The sequence below is a fragment of the Zalophus californianus genome, chromosome 8 (genome assembly GCF_009762305.2).
Source record: "Zalophus californianus isolate mZalCal1 chromosome 8, mZalCal1.pri.v2, whole genome shotgun sequence".
Lineage (NCBI taxonomy): Eukaryota > Metazoa > Chordata > Mammalia > Carnivora > Otariidae > Zalophus > Zalophus californianus.
In genome coordinates, this window is record NC_045602.1 from 126,741,638 (window position 1) to 126,754,678 (window position 13,041).

Consider the following 13,041-nt stretch of genomic DNA (forward strand, 5'->3'; position numbering starts at 1 on the left):
AAAGTCTGATGATGTCAGGAAACACTCTTTAACCATCTGTGTAGGGAGAGCTGAGAAAAGTTTCCTCCAATTAATCTTGATTTAGTTTCCAACCTTCATAGCTCTGGATCCTCCAAAAGGAACCTTCAGAAGTGTCTGGTTGGTTGTCGAGGAAAAGGGCAACACATGAGTTGCTCAGAAGCTGGAAACAGTACATGACGCACGTACCTAACGGCTTAGCTACCCGAGCCTGAGACAGCTAGCGAGGTGCCTGCACTGCCAATGCACCCCTGGAAGAAATGTGGGGCCCTGAACCTTAGACACAGAACACCTGTTTGTTTGAATCGCTGTTTGCCTCCAGGTAGCTATCCATAGCGAACGCTTTCACCTCTCCTCCATCCCTGATCCCTTCCCTCCTGGCTAGCAGTGCCTGGTTCCCATGACATAGACTGACAGTGCCAGACAAGCATTTTCAAGATTCTTTTGCTTGAAGACTGGTGCAATCCTGACTGATGAGGCCAAGGACAAAGTCACCTGGAGGCTGAAGGGCAAGGTCCTTCTGCTTGATAAAAAGGGTTGTAAACAGAAACACTCCTCCTCTTAGAGGGATTTTTGTCTAGGCACACGTGATTAAAAACCCCAGCAGCCAGCTTACGGCCATGGCGGGGGGCGGGGGGATGAGGGCACACTTCGCCTCAACAGTGAAACAGAGTCTGGCTGTGCACAAACTCTGGCCTGGCCCTGCCTCTGGGTTCTTTCTACACATGAGAATAAATCCCTATTGATCCCTTATTGTTCCAGCCCGCATCCATCAGGATCGTTACTTGCAGCAAAAGTCACTATCATTTCTGCAAAATTATGAATAAAACAACTGGGAAGGGTGGGTCAAGACAAAAGGAAACGGATGAAAGATCCAGTGCCCCCACTAACTGTAGCGGAATCAGGTCGAGCCCCCAACAAGAGGGCATCGCTGCGCAAAGGGTATCCTACACATCTGTCTCAAGTACCCCAAAGAGAACCAGAGGCCATCGTTTGCAATTTTAGGGGCAGAACACCATTAAAATGTCATCATCGTATCAATGTGAAGTCTCGTCTCTTTTCATATAGTTCTTATTTTTCTCCGTTCCCAACACGAAAGCAGTACCACAGACACCGTCCTATAGCTTGCTTCTTTTGAAAGACATCGGGGAGAACGTTCCATTTCGTATACAGAAAGCTTCCTTGTGTGAGATCAAGTTCTAATATACCTTCAAACCCAAGTGACATTCCGTATTAAATGATTTTGCAGATGGCATCATTTGCAGCATCTTGAAAAAGCGTCATCACTGGAAGTCGCCAATAATGGAAGACACCTCAGAATTGTGGAAATGGTCATAACTGTTTTAATAAAGGAAAACGTTAGGCTTTCTGACAAATGAGATACTTATGTTCTTCACTAAGCCAGCGGGCTTCTGCTTGGGTTCTGTACCTGCAGCCTCCTCAATGGAAGGCGGCACGACTCGCTCCTCCTCTCCTTCATGCTGTTCTCAAGTCTCAGTGAGGCCTTCCTGGGCCTTCCTGGGCCTTCCTGGGCCTCTTCACTTGAAAGGGAAACACCCTCCACAAGCCTTACTCCCAATTCCTCCTCTTCAATTCATTTTATTTGGTTTTTGTCCTCTTCTCCTGAAAAGCATGTCATGCGTGCCTCTTTTTGTTCACGGCCGGATCCCTAGCACCTAACGGGCACTCGAGAAACAGTTGCAGCATGAATGAAAGCATCAGATGACAACCACATGGAGCACATAACCCAAATTGGTCTTCTCAGCTACCGCCAATGACTCAACGGATGCAGCAGGAGACAACATCCAAGAAGAGCAAAAACAGCATGCGATCTTTTCAAAATACGTGAACTGTTAAACAGTTCCTAAGTTAACTTCTGAAATGTTCATTACAGCAGAATCAGAGAAGGCTGCAGATCCCAGAGTGATCCAAAGACCCAGGAAGAATCAAAACCAACACTCAGTGCAATTGTCACTGCAAGAGCGGCAGTGCTCAGGCCCCTGCCAAAGCTGGTCCCGAAAGGGGGTGACCAGGATAGAGCAAGTGGAAGGCAAGAGATTTCATTTTTTTCCTGAATCTGGATTATTCAAAAATTTTTAAATGAAAGGGAGAATGAGAAAGGAAAGGAAACGAAGCAGATAATGCATTCATTTGTTGGGAACTAACCTCACATTCAGGACAAAACCAGTCCCCCTCTGGTTCCGATGTCAGTCTCAGACACTTAGCGTGATAAACCCGGGGACAGAGCTCACAGCAAAGGACTTGGCCTTCCCGGTGACAAACCCAGCAGTAGAAATCATTCCGTCCATCCTGCGGTACAACATCAACAGGGTCTGTGGTGAGTGGCTGCTTCATATAGTAAAACGGACCATGTCTTAGTTCTGACTGAAATGTAGGCAAGAAAGACAGGTTTGGTTTCAAAACAAATGTGCATTCTCAAAAGGAATTTGAACAAATACATCAATAACAACAAAAGAACATCACAGCATTCCACACATTCCTTAAAAAGCTATCTTGGGTCACTCTACTAAATACAGAGTTTGCAGGTCATTAGATACTAAGATATTTTTTTTCCTCTCTCTCTCTCTTCTACATTCATAAGCCATAGATTGAAAAGCTGGTGTCTAAGAGTTAAGAGGCTGCCCTAGCAGAATAATTACAATGGCTACTACCCAGGCATACCCAGGTTCAAATTTTAGTTCTACCAGCTGCATGACCATGGCCAAATCTAAACCTCTCAGCTTCAACTTTCTCATCTGTAAAATGGGGATGATAATACCTAACATCATGGTATTTGGGTTGGGATTCAAGGGGATGATATAACGTATGCATTTAACACAGTGCTGCCATTAATGATATACTTAAGAGACCAACAAATGGAGGTCTAAACAAAGCCAACAATTTGCCCTAGGATTCTTTCAACAGCAGGCTCTGGGAGGATAGATCAATTGGGATTTGAGGCACCAAAAAGAAAAAAAGGAAAAAAAAAAAAGGCCATTCCTTTTTTAAGTCTACCCCCAATGCGTAAAATATGTGAGCCACCGGAGGCTTCCTAAAGCCATGATCCTTCAACCTGGTAGGTCCTCATATTTGCAGAGGTTCCAGATCTCCTATTCAGAAACACCAACAGCAGAAAGATTACATGAGTGGCCAATTCATGGGAATCAAAACCACTTCCTACTCCAGAATGTCAAGAAAAATGTTTCCCTGATGATACATTATACAATCTAACAAAGCCACATTCCGAACACATAAGATCACTCAGAAGAAACTCATCAGGAAAAAATGTCTAGTGGAAATCAGTAACAAATACAATTTTTAAGAAGTACTGTAAGAAATTATGGGGGTGGGGCGCCTGGGTGGCTCAGTCGGTTAAGGGTCCCACTCTTGATTTCAGCTCAGATCATGATCTCAGCATAATGGGATCGAGCCCCTCGTCGGGCTCCACAATCAGCGCAGAGTCTGTTTGAGACGCTCGCTCTCTCTCTCCCTCTGCCCCTCCCTCCTCTCTCAGATACATAAGTAAATGAATCTTCTACAAAAAAGAAAGGAAAGAAATTCTGGGGGCAACTGGGTAGCTCAGTTGGTTAAGTATACGATTCTTGATCTCAGCTCAGGTCTTGATCTCAGGGTTGTGAGTTCAAGCCCCACACTGGGCTCCATGCTGGGCGTAGAGCCTACTTTTTTTTTTTTTTAATTAACATAACAATAAAAATTTAAAGAGAATAAAAAAGAAAGAAAGAAATTCTGGTGGTAAGCATCAAAATGACCCAATAACTAGCTATCCGACCTTAAGAAAGCTACTCAACCTACTTTGAGCCTTGATTCCATGGGTAATAGTTTAGCCACAACCCCAGTACCTATCTTGGACAGTAAGCTTTTTTCCTGTCCTGTCCTTCAGCAAAACATTACAGTTTCCTCCACAAAGGTCTCATATGTTGGTTAAAGCTGCATAATTTTTGTTGATATTATGAATGGGATCTTTCTCTACCCTATTTTCTAAGTAGTTATTGTTGGTACACAGAAATGTTTTTAGTTTTAATGCTGATCTCCTATATAGGCAGTTCTAACAGTTTACTGATTAAAAACATCTGCTCTAAGCGACATCAGTTTTTTTGTCTGTTCATCTCTAATATTTTTACACTCCTTTTCTTTTCCCCTTATTGTAATGGGGCCCTTATTTTATCCTGGAACCCCCAGGATAATGGGAAAGAGTGGTAAACATTAAAAGCAGGCATGTCTTGTTCCCGCTTTTTAGTATGAGGTTTTAAGATTATCGAAATGTCTGCTATTTCTACACTCCTTTTTATCAACCCTCCCGGACGCTTCCTTCGTAGATCTTTGTTAATCCATTCTTCAAAGCCTCCCTACTCCCCTTTCTACTAGGAAAACAACTAAGATTCCATTTATTTACCTGACAGAGAGAGACACAGCGAGAGAGGGAACACAAGCAGGGGGGAGTGGGAGAGGGAGAAGCAGGCTTCCCGCGGAGCAGGGAGCCCGATGCGGGGCTCGATCCCAGGACCCCGGGATCATGACCTGAGCCGAAGGCAGACGCTTAACCAACTGAGCCACCCAGGCGCCCCAACAACTAAGACTTAAGGGTAACTCGGGCGCCTGGGTGGCTCAGTGGTTAAATGACTGCCTTCGGCTCAGGTCATGATCCCGGGGTCCCGGGATCGAGTCCCACATCGGGCTCCCTTCTAGGCCGGGAGTCTGCTTTTCCCTCTGACCCTCTCCCTTCTCATGCTCGCTCTCACTCTCTCTCTCAAATAAAATAAAAATCTTAAAAAAAAAAAAAAAAAAAAGACCTAAGGGTAACTCCATAATTCTTGAGCCCAATTATTTCCCTGCTTCCATTCAGATACAGGCCTCTATACTTGGTTTCCAGACAATAACATCACTACCATTTTCTTTCCATGTTAAGTGTTTAACATACTCTCATACACATCATCTTCATTTTATCCTCACACCCCCAGAGAGGTACTCAGGATAGACACCACTAGTCGCACTTGACAGATGAGAAAACTAGTTAAAACAACCCAACTTTCTCTCACCCTGATACCCTGTATAAGACAATGCTGGGTGGAGGAGAGACTCTAATGATGAAGTGACCCCCTCAGAGAACATTCTCCATAGGTCAAAATAACTTCTGTTTCATGCAAAGAGCTGAGGGGGGGAGGGAGTGAATCTGAAAATTAGGAAAACAACCAGAAACACCACAGAAGGGGACATGAAAGGAGAACATCTGGCGGGGGGGTGGCTCTCACCCTCCCACTACTGTTGCTCAGGGCAGAAAATTCTTTGTGGGATGGAGCCATCCTGTGCATGATGGGATGTGTGGTAGTATCCACTGGCTAGATGCCTGGAGCACCCCACCATCCACAAAACTGTGACGATCAAAAATGTCTCGATATTGCCAAACATCCCTGGGGGGCAAAACTGCCCTTAGTTGAGAACCACTGACATACAGGGTCTGCTATCTGCCTAGGAAATGCTTGTTTGCGTTTGGGGCAGGAGAGGGGGCGAAGGGGGGCTTTAAGGAGGGGGCGGAGGACAAGAAACGAGAGGGAGGCAAGGTGTGCAAAGACGAGAAGATCCTCGTATGGAAAGGTAAGCCTCACGTATCAAGCGAGCACGAACTATTTCTCACCTGAGTGAGGTCTTCCAGAGTGCTTCTGTGGCTTTTGCAACATAGCAGTAAGCCATAGTTCAGTGCCTGACTTCCTTTCAGCAAGTTAATAATAGGACAGGAAGAGTCAATCTAAATGAAACTGGAAGAATCGAACAGGCCAGCTAAACTCCCTAACTGGAAACCCAGGGCTTTCCTGTCCAAGAGAAGCCTAGCTGCCACTTCTGAGGTTAAGCTCCCTGCCCCCATGTCCTTGCCTCCAGCCCACACCTGGCTGGGAATGGGTGTTCCTGGGGGGAATCATGAGGGACGCGTGCTAGGCAGCAGCTCCTGCTGCTGAGAACTAGCTGCCTGGTAACCTCCGTATCAATCAGATATCTGCCTTATCTTGTGTTTCCTGTTCCATAAAAATAGTCTGATAACAAATATGGAACATTTAAAAAAGGAAAAGCAAATCATTCCAGGTAAAATGAGTTACGATTTTCTCCGCCCTATGTGTAGGGGGTGTTACCAGCCTGCTAGTAAGGCAAACAGGTTGCAACCTGTGTTATTATAGGATAACTGCAGGCTGTGTGAGCAAATGTTCTTATTTCCCTGCTTCTTCCACAGGCTGATTGAACAAGAGAACAGGCTCATTCACTCACTTCTCTAATACTTCAGTCTTGTGCCAGTAGCCAAAAAACTTCTTCTCTAACGGGTTGTATAAAGACTGGAAATAGGGGCTCCTGGGTGGCCCAGTCGGTTAAGCGTCTGCCTTCCGCTCAGGTCATGATCTCAGGGTCCTGGGATCGAGCCCCACATCAGGCTCCCTGCTCAGCAGGGTGTCTGCTTCTCCCTCTTTCTGCTTATGTTCTCTCTCTGTGTCTCTCAAACAAATAAAATCTTAAAAAAAAAAAAAGACAGTAAATAGCTGAGGGCGTTGCAGGTCATGTGGTCTCTATTACAAGGACTCAAGTCAGCAACAGTAGCAAAAAAGCAACCATAGACAATATGTAAATGAACGAATGTGGCTGTGTGCCAATAAAACTTTATTTACAAAAATAGGCTCAGGGCAGCATCTGGCTCACAGGCTGTAGTTAGCTGACACCTGGTCTGCGTAAAGCAGAAAATGGGTGGTCTGGCTGTGTGTGAGCACAGGGTACATGTGTGACAAACGGGGACCAAAACTCAAAATTCCTACATGGACCACAGAGGTAACATACGTGAGTGAAAACGGTCCTTGTTCCAGCTTTTGTTCTTCTCCATTTAAAGCACAAAAACTGCAAAATACGTCTCTGCTCTAAGAAAAACTGCCCAGCCCTGGAGTGCGAGGAATGTCACTGGCATTCAGCCTGGACGCTGGCGAGACAGACAACAGGGAGAGGCAGAACTCAGGCCCATCTTAAGGGGCAGCCCCGGCTCAGCTCCAGTGATTAAGACAGCTAGGCAGATACACACTCCCAGTGCTGCCTGAGCTCAGGGAGAAGCCAGCAAGCCTACACCCCCCGGAACTGTCTCCACTGTTAATACACTGCCCCAGCCCAACAAGGGACTTCTGTGAATATTTTTAAGTTTTTAAGACAATGCATGGGCCCGACAAAATAATATCTAGCTCACCCATTTATGGTATGTACATACCCTATACTCAGAGGCGGCGGGGGGGGGGGGGGGGCCATCATTCCTTTACCATATTTGATCAAAGGTATACCGATGGCCACCCAATCTGTTAGCAGATTATTTCTCAATCCTTTAATGATGGGGGGGGGCCCGCTTCCAAGTGGAGTCTTCATAGTCAAATATCCCAAGAACTAAAAATTAGAGTAGTATTTTTCAGTAAAGGCCCTACCTTAATATCATTTGAGGGAAGATACTTCTTGGGCCATCTACCACAGGATATTTGGCAACCTAACCTTCCACAAAATGATAGGAGCATCCTTTCAGGCTTTGGGATGTCTCCCCCAACCCAATCCCAAAAAAAAGCACCCCCTTGTTTTCAAACCTTTCCTACAGAGTGAAACCATACCATTGGGCCAAAAGCCTATAAAATATTAATTATAGGGGTGCCTGGATGGCTCAGTCGGTTAAGCTTCTGCCTTCGGCTCAGGTCATGGTCCCAGGATCCTGGGATCGAGTCCCGCATCGGGCTCCCTGATCAGAGGGGAGCCTGCTTCTCCCTCACCCTCTGCCTGCCACGCCCCCTGCCTGTGGTCGCTCTGTCAAATAAATAAATAAAATCTTAAAAAAAAAAAAGTAATTATAAGGCTTAAATACTTTTTTCCCAAAAAACAAAGTGTGTTTTAAAGTTCCTCTTACAACTCCCCTAAAGTTACTGAATTCCTAATATATGAAAAATGGGTGAAATAAGGTCCAACCTTAAAAATTCAACCCCTATCTCCACTTGGTTAATAAGAAGTCTACCAAAAATGGAAAAATATGGGGGTTTTTTTGTTTTTATAAGACAAGAAAAGCTTTTTTTTTTTTTAACACAAAAAAGAAATTAAAATTGAGAGGAAGGGGAGAAGAATCTTGACATATGCCAAAAATCAAAGGCATTTGAACTCTTGAAAGAGCCAGAGGCAGAAGGTATGAGCCAAGTCGGCAGGGTGTGACACTGGGGAGGGGTGGGGAGTGTGGTAAAACTAGAGCACAGAGGCCCTGTGTCTAAAGGGGCAGGCTCTACTCTACTTCAGCTGTTGCCGGATTTTTCTGAGTTTTTGTAAGAACCCAAAATACAAGTTGTTATTTGAAATCTCATGATCTTCAAATGTTGGTGACTAAGAAATTATATTACTGGTAAAACCCAGCACTTGCAGACCTACAATTTGCTTTCAATTCCGTAATTTTGTAATGCTATAAAATTCTGAAAGAAAGAAAGAGGAAAGGGAAAGTGTCCAGAGGAATTTTTTAAAGGGATTTAAGTTCCCCTTAAGGAAAAACAGATTGTTACAGGAGGGAGGCCGCCGCCACTATGCAAATATGATATGCTAGAATAAATTATGGGGTCAAGGGTCAGGAATGTCATTTCTTTGCAGTTAAGCCAGTTTCTCCTCTGCCAACTCCTGACTGTTCGGCCCCAGGGAGTTTTAGGGCTGAAAAACAAACCTACAATCAACCTTATGATGTTTCCAGCCCAAACCCCTTTTTTTCAAGGTAAATGAATCTCAAAGATGGGTCAGTAAGTGACATGGTCCCACAGTGAGTCTCCCAGATGCAGTGGGGCTAGAAAGAGCCAGATCTCTAGGTCAGGACCAAACTTCCCCTGTGCAACAGTCCCATAAACTCTTCTATCAATACTGAAGATGACAGATTACTCAGGAGCATAATCATGCCCCATGTCCAGCTCCTCCAAGTCTCCTCTTTTCCACACCCAGAGTGCACTGTGGATTCACGAGCCCCCACCCTGCGGCTACAGCAGCCGCCAGACACCGGCCACTTTTTGAGGCTGCTAGTCCAAAAGGGGACACGGACTGACAAACGTGTCACTGTGGTCACGGGCTGTGTTACAGAAATGGCCCTAACACATGGATGGGGAAGGGAGAGAAGAAGATACATGGACTATGCAGGCTGATCAGCTTCCAGCAAGAGAGATACAAGCCAGTTCCTTAAAAGACGGGTAGAAACTCAAAAAAGTGTGATGCATGTGTGCATACACAGGCAGAGGCCAAAGGAGAAGGCTTTCTGCACAAAGGGGACAACCATCTGCTTCACGCCCTCCTGGTACCTGGTAAGGGAGGGTTTGCTCAGGAAGTTAAATTACTACCTAAGTTAAGGTTTGGGGATTATCTGTGGCCTTCCTGTTTCTGTTTCTTTAAGAAAGAGAGAGAATGTCTCATGGGATCCACGCCCAGTGCAGAGCCCGAGGCAGGGCTCAACCTCAGGACCCTGAGATCAGGACCTGAGCCAAAAATCAAGAGTCCGATGCTTAACTGACTGAGCCACCCAGGCTCCCCTTTGTGTTTCTTAGTCTTCACTGTCAGCAGCTATGGGATGGCTCCTGGGTGAAAGGGATGGGTGTCAGCGCTTCAAGCCAGACAGGCAGACCTAAGCTCAAAGGCAGCTTCTGCTTCGTTCTGAGGCCTTGAGGAGACACCTTAACCTCTCTGAACCTCTGTGTTTTCATCTGTAAGATGGACACAATTACAGCCCTTTCCCACAGGGTTATTATAAACATGAACACAGAAAAATGCCTTACAACAGGAAGTGGCACATGGTCAACCAATGTCTCTTAGTATTATTACCACCAGCACCGTCATATACGCTTCTCAGTCCCCCTAGAAATTTATTTAGGACCCGCCTGTTTCTTCTAACGAGATTCCCAACTCATTAGACCTGCACTATCCAACACAGTAGCTATAAGCCACAGGCAGTCAATTAAATTAAAATTAAATTAAAAATTCAGTTCCTCCAAGAAACAGACTCTTAACTACAGAGAACCAACTGCTGGTGACCAGAGGGGAGGTGGGCAGGGGGATGGGGGAAATGGGGGTGGGGATGAAGTTGAATGCACTTACTGTGATGAGCATGGGGTATTGTAAGGGAAGTGTTGAATCACTATACTGTACACCTGGAACTAACATTACACTGTATGTTAACTAACTGAAATCTAATTAAAAACTTAAAAAATTTTTTTGGTTAAAAAAAAAAAACCCAGTCCCTGGGTCACATTTGCCATTTGCAGGTGCTGAATGGCCACATGTGGCTTGTGGCTATTATACCGAACAGCACAGATCTAGAACGTTTCTGTAGCTGTCGTTTCATTATTTCATACATAGTTTGTGTGATTATTCCACTTAGTGTCGAGCCTGGCTTAATTTTTATTATTATGATTGACATATCACCACAACCCTGTGAAACTGGTCGTGGTACTATTACTCCTGTTTCAGTGGATGAGCAAACTAGGCACAAAGAGGTTAACTTGCCCACAGACACCCAGCAAAGCAGAGCGGGCATCTCGCTATATAATTTTGAGAATGGAAATAGATTCGTGTGCAGAAATGCAGCCCTCTCCCAGTTCGGGGCATTTAACTGTTGCTAGTTTTCTTCCCATGAAAGCAACAACCTTATTTTTATTTCAACCTCCAATCCCCAGGGCCCACTTCGGCACTCCCATAATGCACAAGATGGATGAACACATCCGGAAGAATCCCTACTGAAATGCTAGCAGAACCACCGGGGCATCCTGTTTCCTCCAATGCTAGGAGATCTGACCTCGTGGCCCGCTCAAGCAGCTTTTTTTAAATCTTAAGAGTATCTAGCCTGCATCAGAGAATTTTAAAGCTAGATCTCTCAAGATCTAAGATGGCTAATGGATATTCCTATCTAGTTGATAGGTCTTGGCTGCAGAAGGAGGAAGGGGTCCAGAAAAGACTCCTGTCGGGTCGATGCGCAGTGAGACAAAAGGGTGACCAATTACCAAAGAGGACAGTGGGCAACGGGTAGAGACAGCAGCTGTGTTACCACAGACCTAAACCTATTATTTTACAGATGAGAAAGCTGAGACCAGGAGGGAGCCTGCCTCAGCCCCGTAACCACCTCCAGGCAGAGCTCAGCACAATCCTACTGGCATGGTCTAGCAGGAAAAACTCCTCCGGCCACATGTGGAAACAGCAGTACAGTGTAAGAAGGAAATCCAAGGAAAATCCCCAAATCCTACAGGACGGTATCTTCAAGCTCATCTGGGTCACTGCCCTGTCCCCAAAACAGATCTAAAAAGCCACTGGAAATTTCTACACAGACCCACTTTGAGCTGCCCTTCTTGTCCTACGCAAATGACAGCTAGAGCAAGGCAGCTTGCTAAATGCCAAGAACATGGGCTGTCAGCAACACCTGGAAAGCTACAGTGCTGCTCCCTACAACCTTTGTCCTGCCGGTGTGGACGCCATTCCCAGCGGCCCTTTACCTGCTCCTTATTGTTATTGTTCAGTAAGCCGGGTTTCTTTTTCTTTTTAATGGGGCTTGTGGATGTGTCCTGTGGCGAGTGGCCATTGGAAGAATGCGGAGGGCTGGGGAACTTTCTTTTCTGGGCTGTTCTCTCTGTGGAGCCAGGATCTGAAAGAGACACACAGGACCACATATTTTAAAGCAGTCAGGGAGGCCGAGGCCCCCCCAGGGAGGGGGTGTGTGGGACACAAGGCATTCTGTCCCCAGGCCCAATGCCACTGTAGTGTTCGTTCGTCCTCCTAGAATACACTCACCCCATCCCTTTGGTTAATGGTCTCAAAGGTCAGACACTTCCTTCAGCCTACATGCCATTTTTGTTAAAATTTTAATTCACTGCCAGAATATAAAAATCGAGAAACTTCCCATTATCACCCTAGACTTCTGGCTTCTCTTAAAAACAAACAAACAAAACAAAACAAAACACACACAAATCAGGGCCTGCATGGCGTTATGGCACCAGACTGATCTGTCTACCAACCAGTGAGACACTTTTAGTTGGAAACGTGCTCTCCATTTTGCCAAAAGCCCCACCCGTCTCTACTGTGTCCCTGTTGACCAGGTCATGACCCAGCCACCAGTACCGTCCTCATCCCAAAATGCTTCTTCTCCATACCCGCACGGGATGGCAACGGCCAGGAAACCAGGAAAGACAGGCCAGAGAGGCCACACGCTTCCAGAAATCGAAGGCACACGTGCTTCTTTGTGGAAGACGACAACACTTACTGTGTCATGCTTGCTTGTGACTCTCCTCCGAAGGGATAGACACAAATGACATTCTCCCTGATTCTCCTCCGAGACATGCCAGCCGCCCACCCGTGCCAATCATTCCTTCCCATTTGGACTCTCCCAGCATCTCATTTAAACCCAGACACTTCCATCACCACCCCGTCTTCACCTGCAAGGCCTTGGGTCCATTCCATGCCCGCTGGCTGTCTCATTAGCGTCGGGGCGAAATAAGGGCCCCGAGTGGCACGCCTTACATTCTGAGAAAGAGACGTTACAGGCACAAGGAAAGACAGCTACGTGAGAGCACAGGGGATGGGGTGGGATGTGGAATCCAGAAGGACGACTATCCCCAAAGCGAACCTGACGACGCGCCTCCTCCGGTTTTAACTTGCGGGCAAGCCCCAGCACGCGGGATGCGCCATGCGTCACCAACCTCCGTGTGTGGACAGGGGCCACTGGGGCAGATGAACACAGTCTGGTACAGACACATGCGAGGCCTCCTAGGGGTTTCCTTCCACCTGAAAGAGCATCTTCCAAGCAGGCTCATTAAAGGAGATGGTGTACGACTTCTGCAAAAACCGATCCACAGGATGGAACCCTCCACTCTCAGTGGGCAACTTCAGAAAAATCCCCAACAAGCATTCCGGGTGCTACACATCTGACACATCGCCCCGAGAGGAAATTAAACGCTAACCAAAGGCCCCTTGAGGGAGAACAGACCCCAGAGTTTGGAGAATCATCCCACA

General features: G+C 46.2%; 1 protein-coding gene across 18 annotated transcripts in view; it reads right to left on the reverse strand.

The window, feature by feature from the left end:
- Window positions 1–13,041, reverse strand: part of ZMYND8 (zinc finger MYND-type containing 8) — a 139,127-nt gene that overhangs the window by 73,700 nt on the left and 52,386 nt on the right. For 13 of the 18 annotated variants that reach the window (XM_027621963.1, XM_027621954.1, XM_027621969.1 and 10 more), the window contains 2 exons: window positions 11,529–11,677; window positions 2,185–2,403 (listed from right to left, as the gene is read on the reverse strand). In XM_027621963.1, the coding sequence (XP_027477764.1) occupies window positions 2,185–2,403; window positions 11,529–11,677 (368 nt within the window). The remainder of the gene's footprint in view (window positions 1–2,184; window positions 2,404–11,528; window positions 11,678–13,041) is intronic. The other 5 variants (XM_027621964.1, XM_027621971.1, XM_027621968.1 and 2 more) reach the window with 1 other exon arrangement.